The sequence below is a fragment of the Vigna angularis genome, chromosome 6 (genome assembly GCF_016808095.1).
Source record: "Vigna angularis cultivar LongXiaoDou No.4 chromosome 6, ASM1680809v1, whole genome shotgun sequence".
Classification (NCBI taxonomy): Eukaryota; Viridiplantae; Streptophyta; class Magnoliopsida; order Fabales; family Fabaceae; genus Vigna; species Vigna angularis.
This window is the reverse complement of record NC_068975.1, coordinates 5,161,219-5,176,086: the sequence shown is the minus strand read 5'-3', so window position 1 is coordinate 5,176,086 and position 14,868 is coordinate 5,161,219. Positions and strand designations below refer to the sequence as shown.

Here is a 14,868-nt window from a genome sequence, read left to right as displayed (position 1 = left end):
GTGTGATTGGTTAATGATGAAGATGAAAAAGTGTGATAAAGCTTTTGAGTGGAAAGAGGACTGCCACATGGCAGTCTCTTATTGGCTGAACTTGCCAACTAATTGGACAGATCATTTAATTTTGGCCAGCAGAGCAACTTTGCCGTTAATTTTTTAATGCCGTAAGCAAAAATAATCCACTTAAACTGTTTTTGCGAAAACTAGGATGTTAGTAAAATTAAAAAAAAAAAGAAGTACAACTTTGAACAAACCCTACAAATCGAGGGACTAAAATAGGTATTAAACCTTCTTTTGTACCTAAGATCAATATGAAATAGAAACATGCAAAACAAATATCACAATTTTTTTTCCTTTATAGCATTACATGGTATAGGCACTCTAATTGCTTTAAATATATTATTTTACAAATAGAGTCAATACTCATGCATTCAAATATTATTAGTTTAAATAGAAAGTTTGCGTTTTGATGTTGTTTGAATGACAAATTAAATCGAAGTAATGTAATTTCTATTAGTGCTTGATTTTATAAATAGAAATAGGTTAATCTCATTGTAAAAAATAATTCTTTATTAATGACATAACGCACTATCGTGTTTATGGTCAATTATTACATGCAATTAGATTAACATTCACGAAAAAACATCCATATGATAAATAATTAATTCAATGCTCAATCATATTCATTATATTCATTATGATGAAAACTCTATAAGCAAAGAGTGGTCGAATACTCTTAACATATTTAGACCATTCAAATCTTATCAAGAACAAGACTCACTCCAAGTCTCAGCTCTCATAACATCAATGCCGAGTAAAGTACCATTACCTCGTCATCAATGCTACTATCATCATCCAACAATAGACTAAAAACAGCATTCACAAAACTAGAACACTAAAAATTGAAAATTTTTAATTGGAGAAAAAAGCAACATCACCAAACTAAAATCATATTTAAATCTTTAGAAAAATTACTCTAATTCCAATGGCTAAAAATAGCTTTTTGAAAACTTAAAAGACCAAAAAACAGAACTTTTAATTAAACGACAAAAAAAACAGAGCGCCTCCAATTTGAAAGACTAAAAATATATTTAAACCAATTAATATTAATACCCTAGTTTAACATGCACTCTAGAAACTATATTCAATATACAAGATCTACTCCAAAACAGTAATGAGATGTCAACTGATATCATTGCTTTACCAGCTTTCTCTCGAAAATGTGTTCCACTTCAACACGAAGACTCTCAACATCTATTGCATAGTCTCTCTTATACTCATCCTCCATCAAATCATGCAACAAGTTCCTCATTTTGTTCAGTGCATCACCTAAAGCACAAAAGTCCTTAAAAACCCGAGCATCAGTGGTTCTTAGTTGCAAGAGACTCTTGATCGCAACAAGGGCCTGCTTAATACATCCCACAAACAAGGCCAAAAGTCAAACCAAAAGCTTAACATGAACCACCAAAAGGGTCAATCTGCCAATACAAGATTTGTCAACATTTTATTCCGATAAATTTTTCTAGGTGTTTATTTAGAGGAAAAATAATAAGGTAAAACGAACTAAATTTCTCCACAAGTTAACAATAACTTGTGCATTTTAACTTCTATAAAATCTTTCATCTAAGTTCTCCAAAAAGTTGAGATGCATAATTAAAGTTTATTCATTTTTTCTTTTATTTTCCTCTTCTATATAAGTGTTTAATTCAAATAAAGAACTGTACACTACCAATTTTAATCAATCCCTCACTCTTATTCCACTGAACATACTGCCTTGTATCAGATATGAATCTGAAAAATTATTTTCTAATTATTTCCCCAAACATATCACCAAAACATTGTGGGCTAACTGAGAGAGCATAGAATGGAAAACAAAAAAGGTATCGAATAAGCTCATCATCAATTTTATACGACATACTATAATGGAACAATGTTATAAAAGAGTGGCTCAAAATGAGATTTTATGACAGGCATTGCACAGTATTAGTCAAAAAATAAAACAGGATTTCAAACACAATTTAACTACAGTGTCAGTTGCAGTGTCAAGAATCACCTTTTCCTGGATATCAAGGTCGGTTGATGCAGTTAAATCAACCACAGATTTCAACAGATTCATGTCATTGAAAAATGGTAGTTCGTCTTGATCTGCATTTTCTAATTGAAACCCTGCTAGATCAGCCAATAGAAGTACAGCTTTCCTCCTTAGTTTGATATCGACACTAATATTGTTCAGAATATCCTAAAAATTTATCAGTGTTATTTGTCAATTCTGAAAATTTGTTTCAAAATAAAATTAACGTAATAATAAACCTTAGGTAGTCCACCTGAAGCATCCATCCTCCAGCTTCAGCATAGAACAACTCCTGACTAGCCAAGTTATTCCTAATCAAAGCTGAAACAGCATATAATGCTTTATTGGCTTCTTCTAGGGAATTAGAGTTTACCATTTGCACCAGTCTTGAGAGGACTCTAAGTTCCATGATCTGGGACAGTAAAATATTTGTCAGCATTAATATATTGTTTAGCACTGTAAATGCCTAGAGTTAATGATATTCCAACAATCATAAAACAATACCTGCTGCTGAACAATTGGATTATTTTGACTAGCTTTCCCAAGAACCCATGCAGCAATTGTCCTTATACCTGGATCAGAGTGATTAAGTTCTTTTGAAACTGCAACAAGTCCCCCAAGTTTGTTTAAATCTGACAGACATGGGAACATCTATCAGAAATGCACCATTACATAGGAAAAAAGAATTCTACGAGGTGGAAAAAAACCAAGAAAGCTCTTAACTAATGCTCTTTTGTACCACATATAAAGAACACATGCTACTGTCCGGTCTTGACATATCAATCAATCGATAGAAAAACACATAAAGTTAAAATCTTGCACTGTTCCTCTATTTGTTGTTCTAAATTTATGACCTGATTTTCTTTTCAATTTGTTTACAAAGTTTCGCAAAACAATATGAAAGAGGAAATCATATTAACAAGATTCAAGGGATAAAGGCAAATTTTGAGGCTTCTAAATTACAAAGAATCTATTTGGAGATAACTACCTCGAGCAACACACTCTCTATTCACTAACAATATTTCCAATAGCCAGTCTTATTGGTTGTAGTTCTACTGAATTTCACTAATTTAGTTTAAGGGACCCACATGAGTTATATGAATTTGGCGCACAAGACCCACCTAATTATGGAATCCCATGTGAATCACACCCAAATAGAGTGTGTCGGAAAGAGTGCTAATACATGTTTTATTTGGAGATAACTAAAAATAACTTTTCTACAGCATGCATCAAGTCCTTCAGAATTATAAGAAAGAAAACTCGTACAGCATACTAGCATCCAATTCAACCAAAATGATATGAACACTTATTGGACTGCAATTTGCAGCTGTTATACCATGGCCTGGAGGTCCCCAAAACTGCATCACCACATCAAACACAGCCAATTCAGCTGCGGTCTTCCATTTTTATTCATGGGTACGCGGTATGGTATTTGAAATAAATTCATATACACCTACCATTTGCATTATCTAACGACTCAACAAGCTCAAGAAGCTCCTGTAAAGCACGGCGCCTATCTTCCAGGGATGTAGACACATTATTCAAGTCCCTTATAGCGATCTTCATCAATTCAGCATCAGAAGGCATCTTTATTTTCTCCATTATTTCCTATTTGATCGCCACCATAATCCCTCAGGTAAGTGAATAAAAACATACAAAGTACCACACACAAACGCACAGAAGAAAAATTAGTTGAATTAGTAGTTTCAGTGCAAGTGCCGTGCACCTTTATTTCCAATGAACGTTTCTCTAGCTCCCTTGGTGAAAGTCGTTGCTGAGCTTCTGCTGATTCCTTTAGCTTTTCGGGTTCAGAATGACCTTTGCAAAGATATTTAAAAAATGATTATTTATAGCAACGAATTCAAGGAAAACAAATTAATAACTGTTATCAAACCAGAAGTTATTTTCTATACTTAGAATATCTAGAACGTGGTTGCTTGTGTGTTGCTTAAAAATAAGACACTGCATTCGTCGTTGGAGCATTTGACATAACTTTTCTTACACAAGCACAATTGCTTAATTATTGTTTATGTATACACAATGTACTTTTCCTGCAAAGAATCAATAGAAAAACAAGATAAACAACCCATTTTAAAAGTCATATAATTGATGTTTAATAATTGGTTAACCTGTTCTAGACTGAAAATTGAACTCATGTTCAATGGAATCAAAGTGCTCTTCCAAATGAATTTTTGATGATTTTCCACTTATTTAAGGAATATAATAGCTAATGTAGTCTCCTTTAAAGTGTTCATATAAATCGTAAAGCGTGAAAAACAAGGCTTGAGATTCTGGAAGGTGCATTTCCTCCGTCGGATTAATTCTTCCGTAACTAAATTATGGTTATAGATTATATTATGCGCGCGCCACAGCAAATGAAAGAACTCAACCTTTTTTAATATGAGCAAAATAAATAAAATAAATAACTGAACTAAAAAGAAATAACTAAACCTAACTTTAAGTACGTACTTATAGCCCACTGCAACATGCCGTCGAGTGAGGAAAACCCGCCGTCGGAGTCGGGGTCATCAGTCGCCGGGGGAAGATCGGACTCTTCCGTGGCAGGGGACCATAACAGCCCGCCTGAAGTGAGGTTGTGTTCAGCGCCGCCATTCGCTGCCGCTAGCGCCGCCGTGAAGAGGAGGAGAAGATAGAGGCGGAATGTTCGTTCCATTTAGAAAATGATTGGTCAAGGCCCAACAGCGCTTTTACTTCACTTCCCTCATTCTTTGTTCTAAGTATTTGTATGATTATCTTCTTACAGAGGACACGTCATTTAGGCGAATAACCGCTGTTGATTTAAGATCCAACGGTTTCAAAGCTTTGTGGATGCGTCTAAAAGGAAATTTCATCGGAAAATGGAAATACAAAGCAAAAATAGGTTTAGTTACTAAAACCACCTTTGTAAATTAATTATGTTTAAAATCTCTAAAACTTTAAAAATAATTCGACTTTTATAATTTAAACTTAAAATATTATTTTTCTCTAACAAATATGGTAAAATGTAATTTTAATCTCTTAAATTCATTGTTTAAGAAATAAAATATGTCGACACAATTTAATCTTCGAAATTCGTAAGAATAGGATTTTCAAGGTTCTTTTACAACATGCAAAGTTAGTTGACCGTCCTTATTAAATGTCATCTATTTATATTTTTTAATATAAAAAATTATATAAATGTGAATAAAACATATGAATGTTAAGAGTAAAAAGTAAAACAAAATATAGAGTTAATTATTAACTAATTTGCAATTGGATCAAATTAGTGTATGATAACCGCTAGTCAATGTAAGAGTTATACGACATTGCTTCCTGTATCCATTAATTTCTAGCTGCACACCATCTTTTTTTAAATTTCAATGAGTACCTATAAAACTGAAATGCAATGCTAAATCTAAATGGGTCTGGAAGATCATGAATGAAGCTGGAAATTAATATGCTATGCCAATTGGGTTCAAATTGCAGGAATAAACCATGATTCAGTGCCAATTACCCAAAACAGAAAGTTAGTAATCCCCACAAGTCTTAAAAGATGCATTGAATGGAAATTATAACCTAAAACTAAATGAGATGCACAATTCAAGGAAATTACCTTACAAAACAGCTAATTTGCACTAAACAAAAACCCAAACTTTTATATAGAGAACTTGAATTACAAGATGCATTTCATGGTATGCATGGGCAGAAATAAAACCAAGAATATAATGCAGATGCAAAATTGATGCAATGTAAGGAATAAAATGCTAAAAATGCAAAAAGTGAGTGACCCTAGAATTAATCATTTTGAATCATTAACTATGCTACAAACAGATCCAGGCAATGAAGTATTTTAAAGAAAACAATGCAGAAAGGAGGACCTGTGAATTTCAATGTAATAATACAACAAAGCAAATCTTAACTCAAGACCAAATTTTGTTTTAATCAGTATATTGAACAAAAATCTGTGTCAAGAAGACATCTTCTGCAACATAGGCCCACTTCGGGGTCCTATAGGCTATTAAGCAGAACCAAAACATCCAAATTTTAACATTCAACTTAGCCAACCCAGGATTTTTAATTCTGAAATAACAAGAAATGTAGACGAACATAAACCAAAATCATGAATGCTGGAAAAATAAAATGCAGAACTTGAATTAACAATGGTAAGAACAGGATACAATGCTAATGGGCATCAACAAATTAAACTATATGAACGTCTAATGGTCTAGACTAGAACATCACAATGCAAGAAACACAAAATAAAGGGCATAAAACATAAATTTTGCAAGAAAATCTAAAACAAATGTAACTTTGTTGATTTAATTAAGACAGAAGAAAAACTCAAATTTTATTTCAAAGAAAAAAAAAGTGTACAATGTATTGAGTTCAAGGAAACAGAAAATGGGTAAAAGAAAGTAACTCAAGAACCTGCGGTGACTTCGTACTCAGCCTCTCATGCCTCCGTAATGGATCACCACCTCCCTTGACTACTTTGCGCTCAAGGGTATCGAAGAACCTGTTATAGGATGTTAGTAGGGAGTTCGTTAGTTCTGTTAGTTTACTGAGTTAGTTAAACTCTAGCTTTTCTGCTATATAAATAAATTGTATGATCTAATACAGTATCAAGGCATTCAATCAAAAGTCTTACAGTCTTCCAAGTCAATATCTTCTTGTTCGGATTCAATTCTAATCTTTGAATTCCCTACCCTCTTGGTTCTTGTTCGAGATCTTTAGTCTTCCTAGAAGAACCACAAACAATTGGTATCAGGAGGTGACCTTCCACCCACGTCTTCACCATGGCTCGCAAATTCACGTTCTATTCGTGATGATTTTGACAACTTCAAAGCTTCAATGGAGTCCCGTTTCTTGGAGTTGGAAACTTTGTTGGAGGCCCGATTTCATTGACATTGGCGCTTCTTTGAAGAACAATATTGAGGAGATGATTAGTAACCGGGGACAACCATGTTTTCCCCCAATAATGGTAATCAACCTCGCCCTTATTTTTGGAATACGCGTCTGGCTAGGTTGAATTTTCCTCGCTTCAATGGTGATGGTGTGAAACAATGGTTAATTCAATGTGAAACCTTCTTCTCAGTCGATGGTACTCCGAACACTTTAGTGAAGATGTCAGCTAGTTGATAATTTGTGTTTACATATTATAAATCCACAGTACCCTTGTTAACATGATCACATATCACTAGTAAAAAATTGGGTTTTTACAGCGCACATTATGCCACGGTTCAACGGAAACCGCAGCATAATGGTGCGCGGTGGCAGTTTTGTAAATAAATCGAACATATATGCCGCGGTTAAGAGGGGAACCGCGGCATATACCCCAGTCAACCATCCCCTTTGACGCCACGTGTGAATAAAAAATTAAATAACATGGGTATATGCCGCGATTCTCTAAAGAACCGCGGCATATACCCCTGCCAATTTATTGCTGTAACTTCTCAACTTCTCTGCCAGTCAGAGAATTTCAGAAGTTACAGGGGTATATGCCGCGGTTCAGCAGAAGAACCGCGGCATATACCCATGTCATCTACTGAAATTATCCAAAAGGCAGTTGGGGAGGCAGTTGTGTTCAGCACGTTACAGGGGTATATGCCGCGGTTCTACGAGCAACCGCGACATAATCTCCTATCTAAAATTAATTTAATATATATTTGAAATATTTCGAGGTATATGCCGCGGTTGCCCGCTGAACCGCGGCATATAGTTTGAAAATAATTTCAAAAATGCCATTTCGGATTATTTATTTAATAAGTATATGCCGCGGTTAAGTAGGGAACCGCGGCATATACGTATATTATACCGCGGTTACGTAGGGAACCGCGGTAGATTCCCCCGTTCAGAGTTAAAAATTAAAACTTGGAACAATGATCGTCTTCTTCCCGAAAGCGCTCTGTTTCGCGTTTTTTCTCCCTCCCTCCGACTCCCATCATCTCCGATTACTCATTTTTCACCGTTTAAACTTGAAATTGTTCGGTCCTTTCTCATTTGTGACGATAAAAAACAGTTTTAGCCGATCAAAATCCTTTGAAACGCGTCATTCCCTCTCCGCTGCGATTTCGTTTTTTTTGCACCAAGCGTTTTCGCGGTTCCTCTTCCAGGTAATTATGCCCTTTTGCATTCTTAACGTGATTTCTTCATTAGTTTTTGAATAATGCTATAGTTTTGGTAATGTATGAAGTTTCTATATTTTGGCAATGTATGATATAATTTTTGCTTTAATTTTGATAATGCATGAAATTGTTATAGTTTTGGTAATGTATGGTATGGTTTTTGCTATAGTTTTTGTAATGTGTGTTGTAGTTCTTGTATTATTTATAAACCTTAAAATATTATTCACTAAGTTTCAATGATATGTATGAAATTGCATGTTTGATTTTTAGTAGGTTATCTTTTTATGTAATATTTAGGAATATGGATCGAAATTGGATTAATTTACCACGTATTAGTGCTGAGTACGAGAGAGGTGTAGAGGAATTTATACAATTTGCGCAACGTAATGAGGGGAGAAGTGATGATGAAGTGAAGTTTAGATGTCCTTGTGTGAACTGTTTGAATGGGAGAAAGTTGAACGCAACTCAAATTAGAGAACATCTTATATGTGATGGTTTTCTAAGATGCTATACAACATGGATCTGGCACGGCGAAGAAATGGATTTTCCCACTGACTCTCAAAGTGTAAATGTAACTAATTCCACCATGGAAGAAGATCGACCGGATGAAGACAAATTAGAGGACATGATCCGCGATGTTGGAGCAGAAAATGTTGCCAAAGCTCATGTTGACGATGATTTACATGCAATTCGGTCAGATCATGATGAGGGAATATACATATGATGAATCCATATCTTTATGTATGAATTTTCAATTTCTGTATACATTTCCTATGATTACTATTACATGTTTTGTTAATTTATATGATATTACATAAGTCTTGAAATAAAATTTAATGTTGTTATTTATTTTGACAGATATATGGCTGATCATCCACATTCTTCAGGGGATGAGGCTCCCCCAACCAAAATCACTAGAGGACCCACTAGGATGAAACAACTATCGATCAGGAAAAATAGTGGTGAAAGAACTCCGGTGAATGTGAATGTCACCACGGGTGTGGCAACTGGCCCTTATGCAGATGACTTCCGATCATACCTTGGAGTAGTGGCACGTGATAAGATTAGCATTCTCGTTCCATCTTTTGATCATGTGTCCGAGGTTGATCGGAACATTATTTGGAAAGATATATTGGTAAGTTAGTTAATAGAATTTGAATTAAAATTTGTTTATATTGATAATTTTGTACTAATACAACTTTATTATGTTTTTTTCAGATGACATTTGACATTCCAAATGTCACATCACTTAGAAATAAGTGTTTGTCAACTGTTGCAGAAAATTTCAGAAACTTTAAAAGCAAGTTGACATCAAGATACATCTTTGGACACCTTAAACATAAAAGTCCATGTAGTGCATATAAGTCCATTGATGAGGAGACTTGGCGGCTTTTTAAAGAGAGTCGGATGTCAGAGGAATGGCAGGTTTGTGTAGTTCATATTGTTCAATTCCTCATTAACAAATATATATCATATGAACTAATTAATTAATGTGTATGTGACAGGCAATTAGAAGCAAAGCACAAGGAACAAGTGCTCACAACAAAACCCCCCACCTATTATCTCGTGGTGGGTATAGGAAGCTTGAGGAGAAAATCCTCAAGCAAAAGACAGATGTTATACCACCATCTCAGGGTGGTAGCCCTCCTCAGCCTCCTTCTCCACCGTCTAGACATGAGAAATGGAAGTTGGCCCGTATGCGACCATCGGGCACCTACTCTTCCGACACTGCACGAGAGATTTTTGAAAGAATTGTAAGTTATCACTGTTCCTAAAATAATAAGTATTGTCATTATACATACTACATTAAACTATTTAAAGAATAGTGGTGTTTTGTAATGTTACAGGACACCTTGGTTGAGCAGAGCTCCCAAGGCCAATTCACTCCAGAGGGTCGCCAGGATATTCTTGCTGCTACGATTGGACGACCTGAGCACCCTGGACGTGTACGTGGTGCAGGTCCTGGAGTAGGAATTACAGATTATTTTGGGAGCTCTTCTCGTCAGCCTTCATATTCATACAGCGATACACAAAGGATGACAGAAGAGATCACAAAAAAGGTCCGACAAGACCTTAGAGAGGAGATCAGGGCCGAGGTGAGGGCTGAATTCCAGATGCTATACCAGCAGCAGTTTCAGAGCATGCACCCGGTGCCGTCTCCTATAGAGGAACATGTTATCCCTCCCCCTCCCACAGGTAAACTTAATAAACATTTATGTGCAATTATTTCTATCTTTTGTATAATCTAACATTTACTCTGACAGGGAGAAGCGCGAAAGGAAGTTGTTCCACATCAGCCATCCCAGAGGATGACATGGACGATGGTAGTCCATGTCTGCTATACATTTTAGAGGATACTGAGATGGTGCTGGTAGCTCGTGGAACAGAGTTTAGGTCAGCGACTGTATGTCATGGTATGCAACTATTAGAGGATGAGGTGAAGGTCTCAGTGGATGAAATGATCATACCAGATGCCTCGGTTCCTCTGTCCACGGAAGAGATTTTCACTGTGGAACAAGCATATAAGTCGTTTATCAGTTGGCCTAAATTTTTGGTTAAACCAGTTTCTGACCCCTCGGTATGAAATTATTCTTTACACTTCTCAATTTTAAAGGTTTTTGATGTCAAAACTTATCTTATCTTTTCATGTAACAACAGACGCAGGCACAAGAGAAGATTCCTCTATCTGAGGATGACCCTCTTTCTTCATTGCATCTACTTGCTGACATCCTTGATGATAAGCCTTTGGAGGTTGAGTATGATGCTAATGTATTTGGGCAAGGCTCTGAGGTCCCAATATACCTTAATACTCAAGATGTCTGTGAGCTTGCATCGGGAACACAAGAGTTGAATATTTCAATTATTCAACTATGGACGATGTAAGTCTATGACCAATTATTTATATATAAAATTCATTTGTATATCAAGTATCCTTTTATCAAAGTTAATTTTTGATTTCAGGTATATGTCTGGGGTCACTAATAAGTTGGGGCGTTCTGATGATTATGGATTCATTGATCCCCAATCAATTCATGAATCAAATGATTTTGAGCATATCAACATGAGTCTGATAAGAAGTTTTGGAAGGGGCAAGAAAATATACTTTTTGCCTTATGTATCCGGGTAAGTCAACTTTGTTAACATAATAATGTTCCATATGTGATTTTAATATTTAATAGTTACGTTATTATGAATTTCAGGCGCCATTGGCAACTTCTTGTTATGTCTATGCAAGACAATTATGCTTTGTGGTTCTGCTCATTGCACAGGCCTCCTCCCACACAACTCAAACAAGCAATTGATTGGTAAGAACCTCAATGTTTGGACTTTCTTTGTTATATAACTGAATGCTAAAACCTTTTTTTATATACAGTTCTATTCCAGCAAGTATGATGATGGGAGGGAGATCAATTGTTAATAGTAGAAAAATTGCTTGGATTTCTCTCAAGGTTTGACATATACTAATCTCATACTTTGTTATAATTGTTTTATAACAAATGTTATTCACTAACTATTATCAACTGTGGTGATATATTGTAGTGTAACAGACAAAATGGGTCATATGAGTGTGGATACTATGTAATGTATTGGATGACCCATATTGTTCGTTCTCACATCACAAGTCGTTGGGAAACGGTAATATTTAACTTTAACAAATTTTAATTTTTTAACAAATGTTAATTCATATACACTAACTAAAATGAATTGTCTTTTGCAGAGATTCAAGACTACTACACCTGTTCCTGAGAAGTCACTATTATTCATTAGGAACGCTGCTGCGAAGTATATAGTTAGATTATACAATAGCTCTTAAATTTAAACAATGCATTTGATTAGATAGAATTTTCTTAGACTTTGTACTTTATTTGATGTTGAAATACATTTGAACATGTGTTTGTTATGTTCAAATTGAATTTGTGTACATGTTTTTATATGCAGGTCTGTTTTTGTGGTAGTGGATATCACAAAAACAGACCTGCAATTTTAAAAAACTGCAGGGGAATATGCCGCGGTTCTAACCACAACCGCGGCATATAGTGTTTCGTTTTTTTTTAAAAACGAGACATATGGCCGCGGTTTTAACACTAACCGCGGCATATTCTTGAGTTATATGCCGCGGTTGAACCGCGACATATAGTCGAAATTTTATTTCTTTTTTTAAAAAAAATGGATTTAGGCAGCGGTTCCTTCGACAACCGCGGCATATCCCGCAACCTATATACCGCGGGTATAACCGCGGCATAAAGTCTCTGACTTACTACCGCGGCTGCATATACCGCGGTTCTAAAACCGCGACGTATAGTGAAAATGAACCGCGGTAAAAGCCCCTCGCTGCACTAGTGTATGGAGTGATGTTTGGCCTCAATATATTTTGCGCGTGAATATAATGTAGGGTTCATAGATAAACTAATTACAACATTATTATCACAATAGGTAGGGATCTTACCTTCAAAGTAGTTATAATCTTCCCATTGATTCTTGATCCACAGTAGTAGTGAGCAGTAGTGAGCGACAAATATATATTCAACTTCTGTTGTTGATAATGTAATCGTATTTTACTTCTTTCTTAGCCACGATTAGGGATGGCAAAAAAATCCGCGTTCGTGGATATCCGCGGATAAAATCCGCGACGGATAGTTGATACCCGCGGATATTTACTACCCGCAACCCGTGGGTAGCGGATATTTTAATACCCGCTTATAAACGGGTTGGGTGCGGGTATTATACTATCCGTACTCGCGGATACCCGCTACCCGCAAAAAATAAAAATAAAGGTTTAATTTATATTTTATTAAGTTAAATTTAATTAAAATTAACATTAATTTATATTTTACAAGATTAAATTTAATTAAAATTGAATTTAAATTTAAATTTAATTTAATTTATATTATATTTTATATATTTTTTGTAATTGTATTTAAATTTTATTTTAATAATATATTAAAATATTCTTTTTTTAATATTTGCGGGTATCCACGGATATCCACGGGTATCCGTGGGTTTTAAAATACCCGCAAAAGCGGGTATCCGTGCGGGTAGCGGGTCGGGTAGCGGGTGAATTTTTTTTATCGGGTCGGGTTGCGGGTAGGCACTATCCGTACCCGACCCGCCTCGTTGCCATCCCTAGCCACGATACTAGTTTCTTCCGATGAAATGACAACTTCCACTTGTGCTCTTGCGCTCTACTTTTTCTCCAGCGTAATCAGCATCACAATAGCCTTCTAACTAAGCTATTGCTCTCTTTATAACATGTACCAAGATTGGTTGTTCCTTTCAGATAGCGAAATATTTGTTTAACAACGTTAAGATGAGTTTCACTGGGATCTAACTGAAGTCTTGCACATAGGTAGATGTTGAACATGTCTAGACGTAGTGAGATACAAAAGTGAACCTATCATTTGTCGATATGTAGTGTTGTCCACTTTTGTTGAGCTTTCGTCTAGCCCTAGGTAGTTGTTGGATGCATTAGAGTTCTCATCTCCTTTGCTTCATCCATTTTGAACTTTTTCAGCAACTCCTTAATGTACTTCATCTGATGAATATAGATTGCGTATTCTTCTTGCTTGATTTGTATTCTGAGAAAGAATTTCATCTCACCCATCATACTCATTTCAAATTCGTCTTGCATCATGATGGAGAAGTCTTGGCATAATTTGATAGGATATTGGGTAATAGGATAGAAGGGAGCCGAACGATAGGAGGCAAGGGGGCGTCGCACGGTAGGAGGCAAGGGGAAGCAAGCCGAACGGTGGAAGGCAGGGAGAGGTCGAGCCGAACGGTGGAAGGCATGGAAAGGTCATGCCGAACGATGGAAGGCGGTGAAGAGCTGGAGCCAAACAGTAGGGTGCAGGGGAAGCAAAACCGAACGGGAGCTGGACCCGATCGGTTGAAGAGTGACTATCCTAACTAGGACAACAGTTAGGATAGGTGGGAAATATTTAGAAATAATTAGAGTAAATAAGAATATATCTTAGGGAAATATTTTATTTAGAACAATATTCATATTTTATTCTAGGGAAAGATTTTATACTAGAGAAATATTTTATTCTAGGGAAATATTTTATTTAAGAAACAATTAGTATAAATAAAGCTAGAGTCTAGGGTTAAAGGTATGTTTTTGATTTGAGAGTTTTGTAAAGGAAGTTATGCTCCAGAATAATTGACGGAGGTTATACTCCCAATTATTGTTTGTTCTATTTGATTCAGTTATTCTTATCAATAAAAGAGGTTTATCCATCCATTTTCTATTATCTATTTGTCTGTGAGAGTGCGTGAGAGATTGTTCTGGCTATGTCTCCTACCCGGATACGTAACATAATTCCTCATTAGTAGTACCGAATATAATGTCCTTAACATATATTTGAATAATGATGAAATCTTGATTGACATTTTTTTCTTAATAGTGTGGTGTCTAAATGACCTATCGTGAAACCATTCTTAATAAGGATGAGATTAAACCTTTCGTACCAAGCTTTAGCGCTTGTTTTAATCCATATAGAGACTTATTAAGTCTAAAAACGTGTGTGGGATTGATTGGACATTCAAAGCCTAGAGGTTGTTCCACATACACTTCTTTCTTAATATCGTCGTTTAGGAATGCACTCTTGACGTCCATTTGATAAAGTCTGATCTTGTTGAACGCTGCGAATAATAAAAGAATGTGAATGGCTTTTAACCTTGCTACCGAAGCATAGA

The 14,868-nt window shown here is 35.6% G+C and overlaps 1 protein-coding gene across 2 annotated transcripts; it reads right to left on the bottom strand.

The window, feature by feature from the left end:
* Positions 1–1,067: 1,067 nt before the first annotated feature.
* LOC108341155 (hsp70 nucleotide exchange factor FES1) lies at positions 1,068–4,802 on the bottom strand. Of its 2 annotated transcripts, none has more exons than XM_017578808.2 (7): positions 4,538–4,801; positions 3,795–3,886; positions 3,526–3,676; positions 2,573–2,700; positions 2,322–2,480; positions 2,051–2,236; positions 1,068–1,402 (listed from the first exon to the last, which is right to left on the bottom strand). In XM_017578808.2, the coding sequence occupies exons 1-7, from the start codon at positions 4,740–4,742 to the stop codon at positions 1,190–1,192; spliced, it is 1,134 nt and encodes a 377-aa protein (XP_017434297.1). In that variant the 5' UTR covers positions 4,743–4,801; the 3' UTR covers positions 1,068–1,189. The 2 variants fall into 2 exon arrangements, with proteins under 2 accessions (XP_017434297.1, XP_017434298.1); XM_017578809.2 differs by having other exon boundaries at positions 1,354–1,475; positions 4,538–4,802.
* Positions 4,803–14,868: the final 10,066 nt, after the last annotated feature.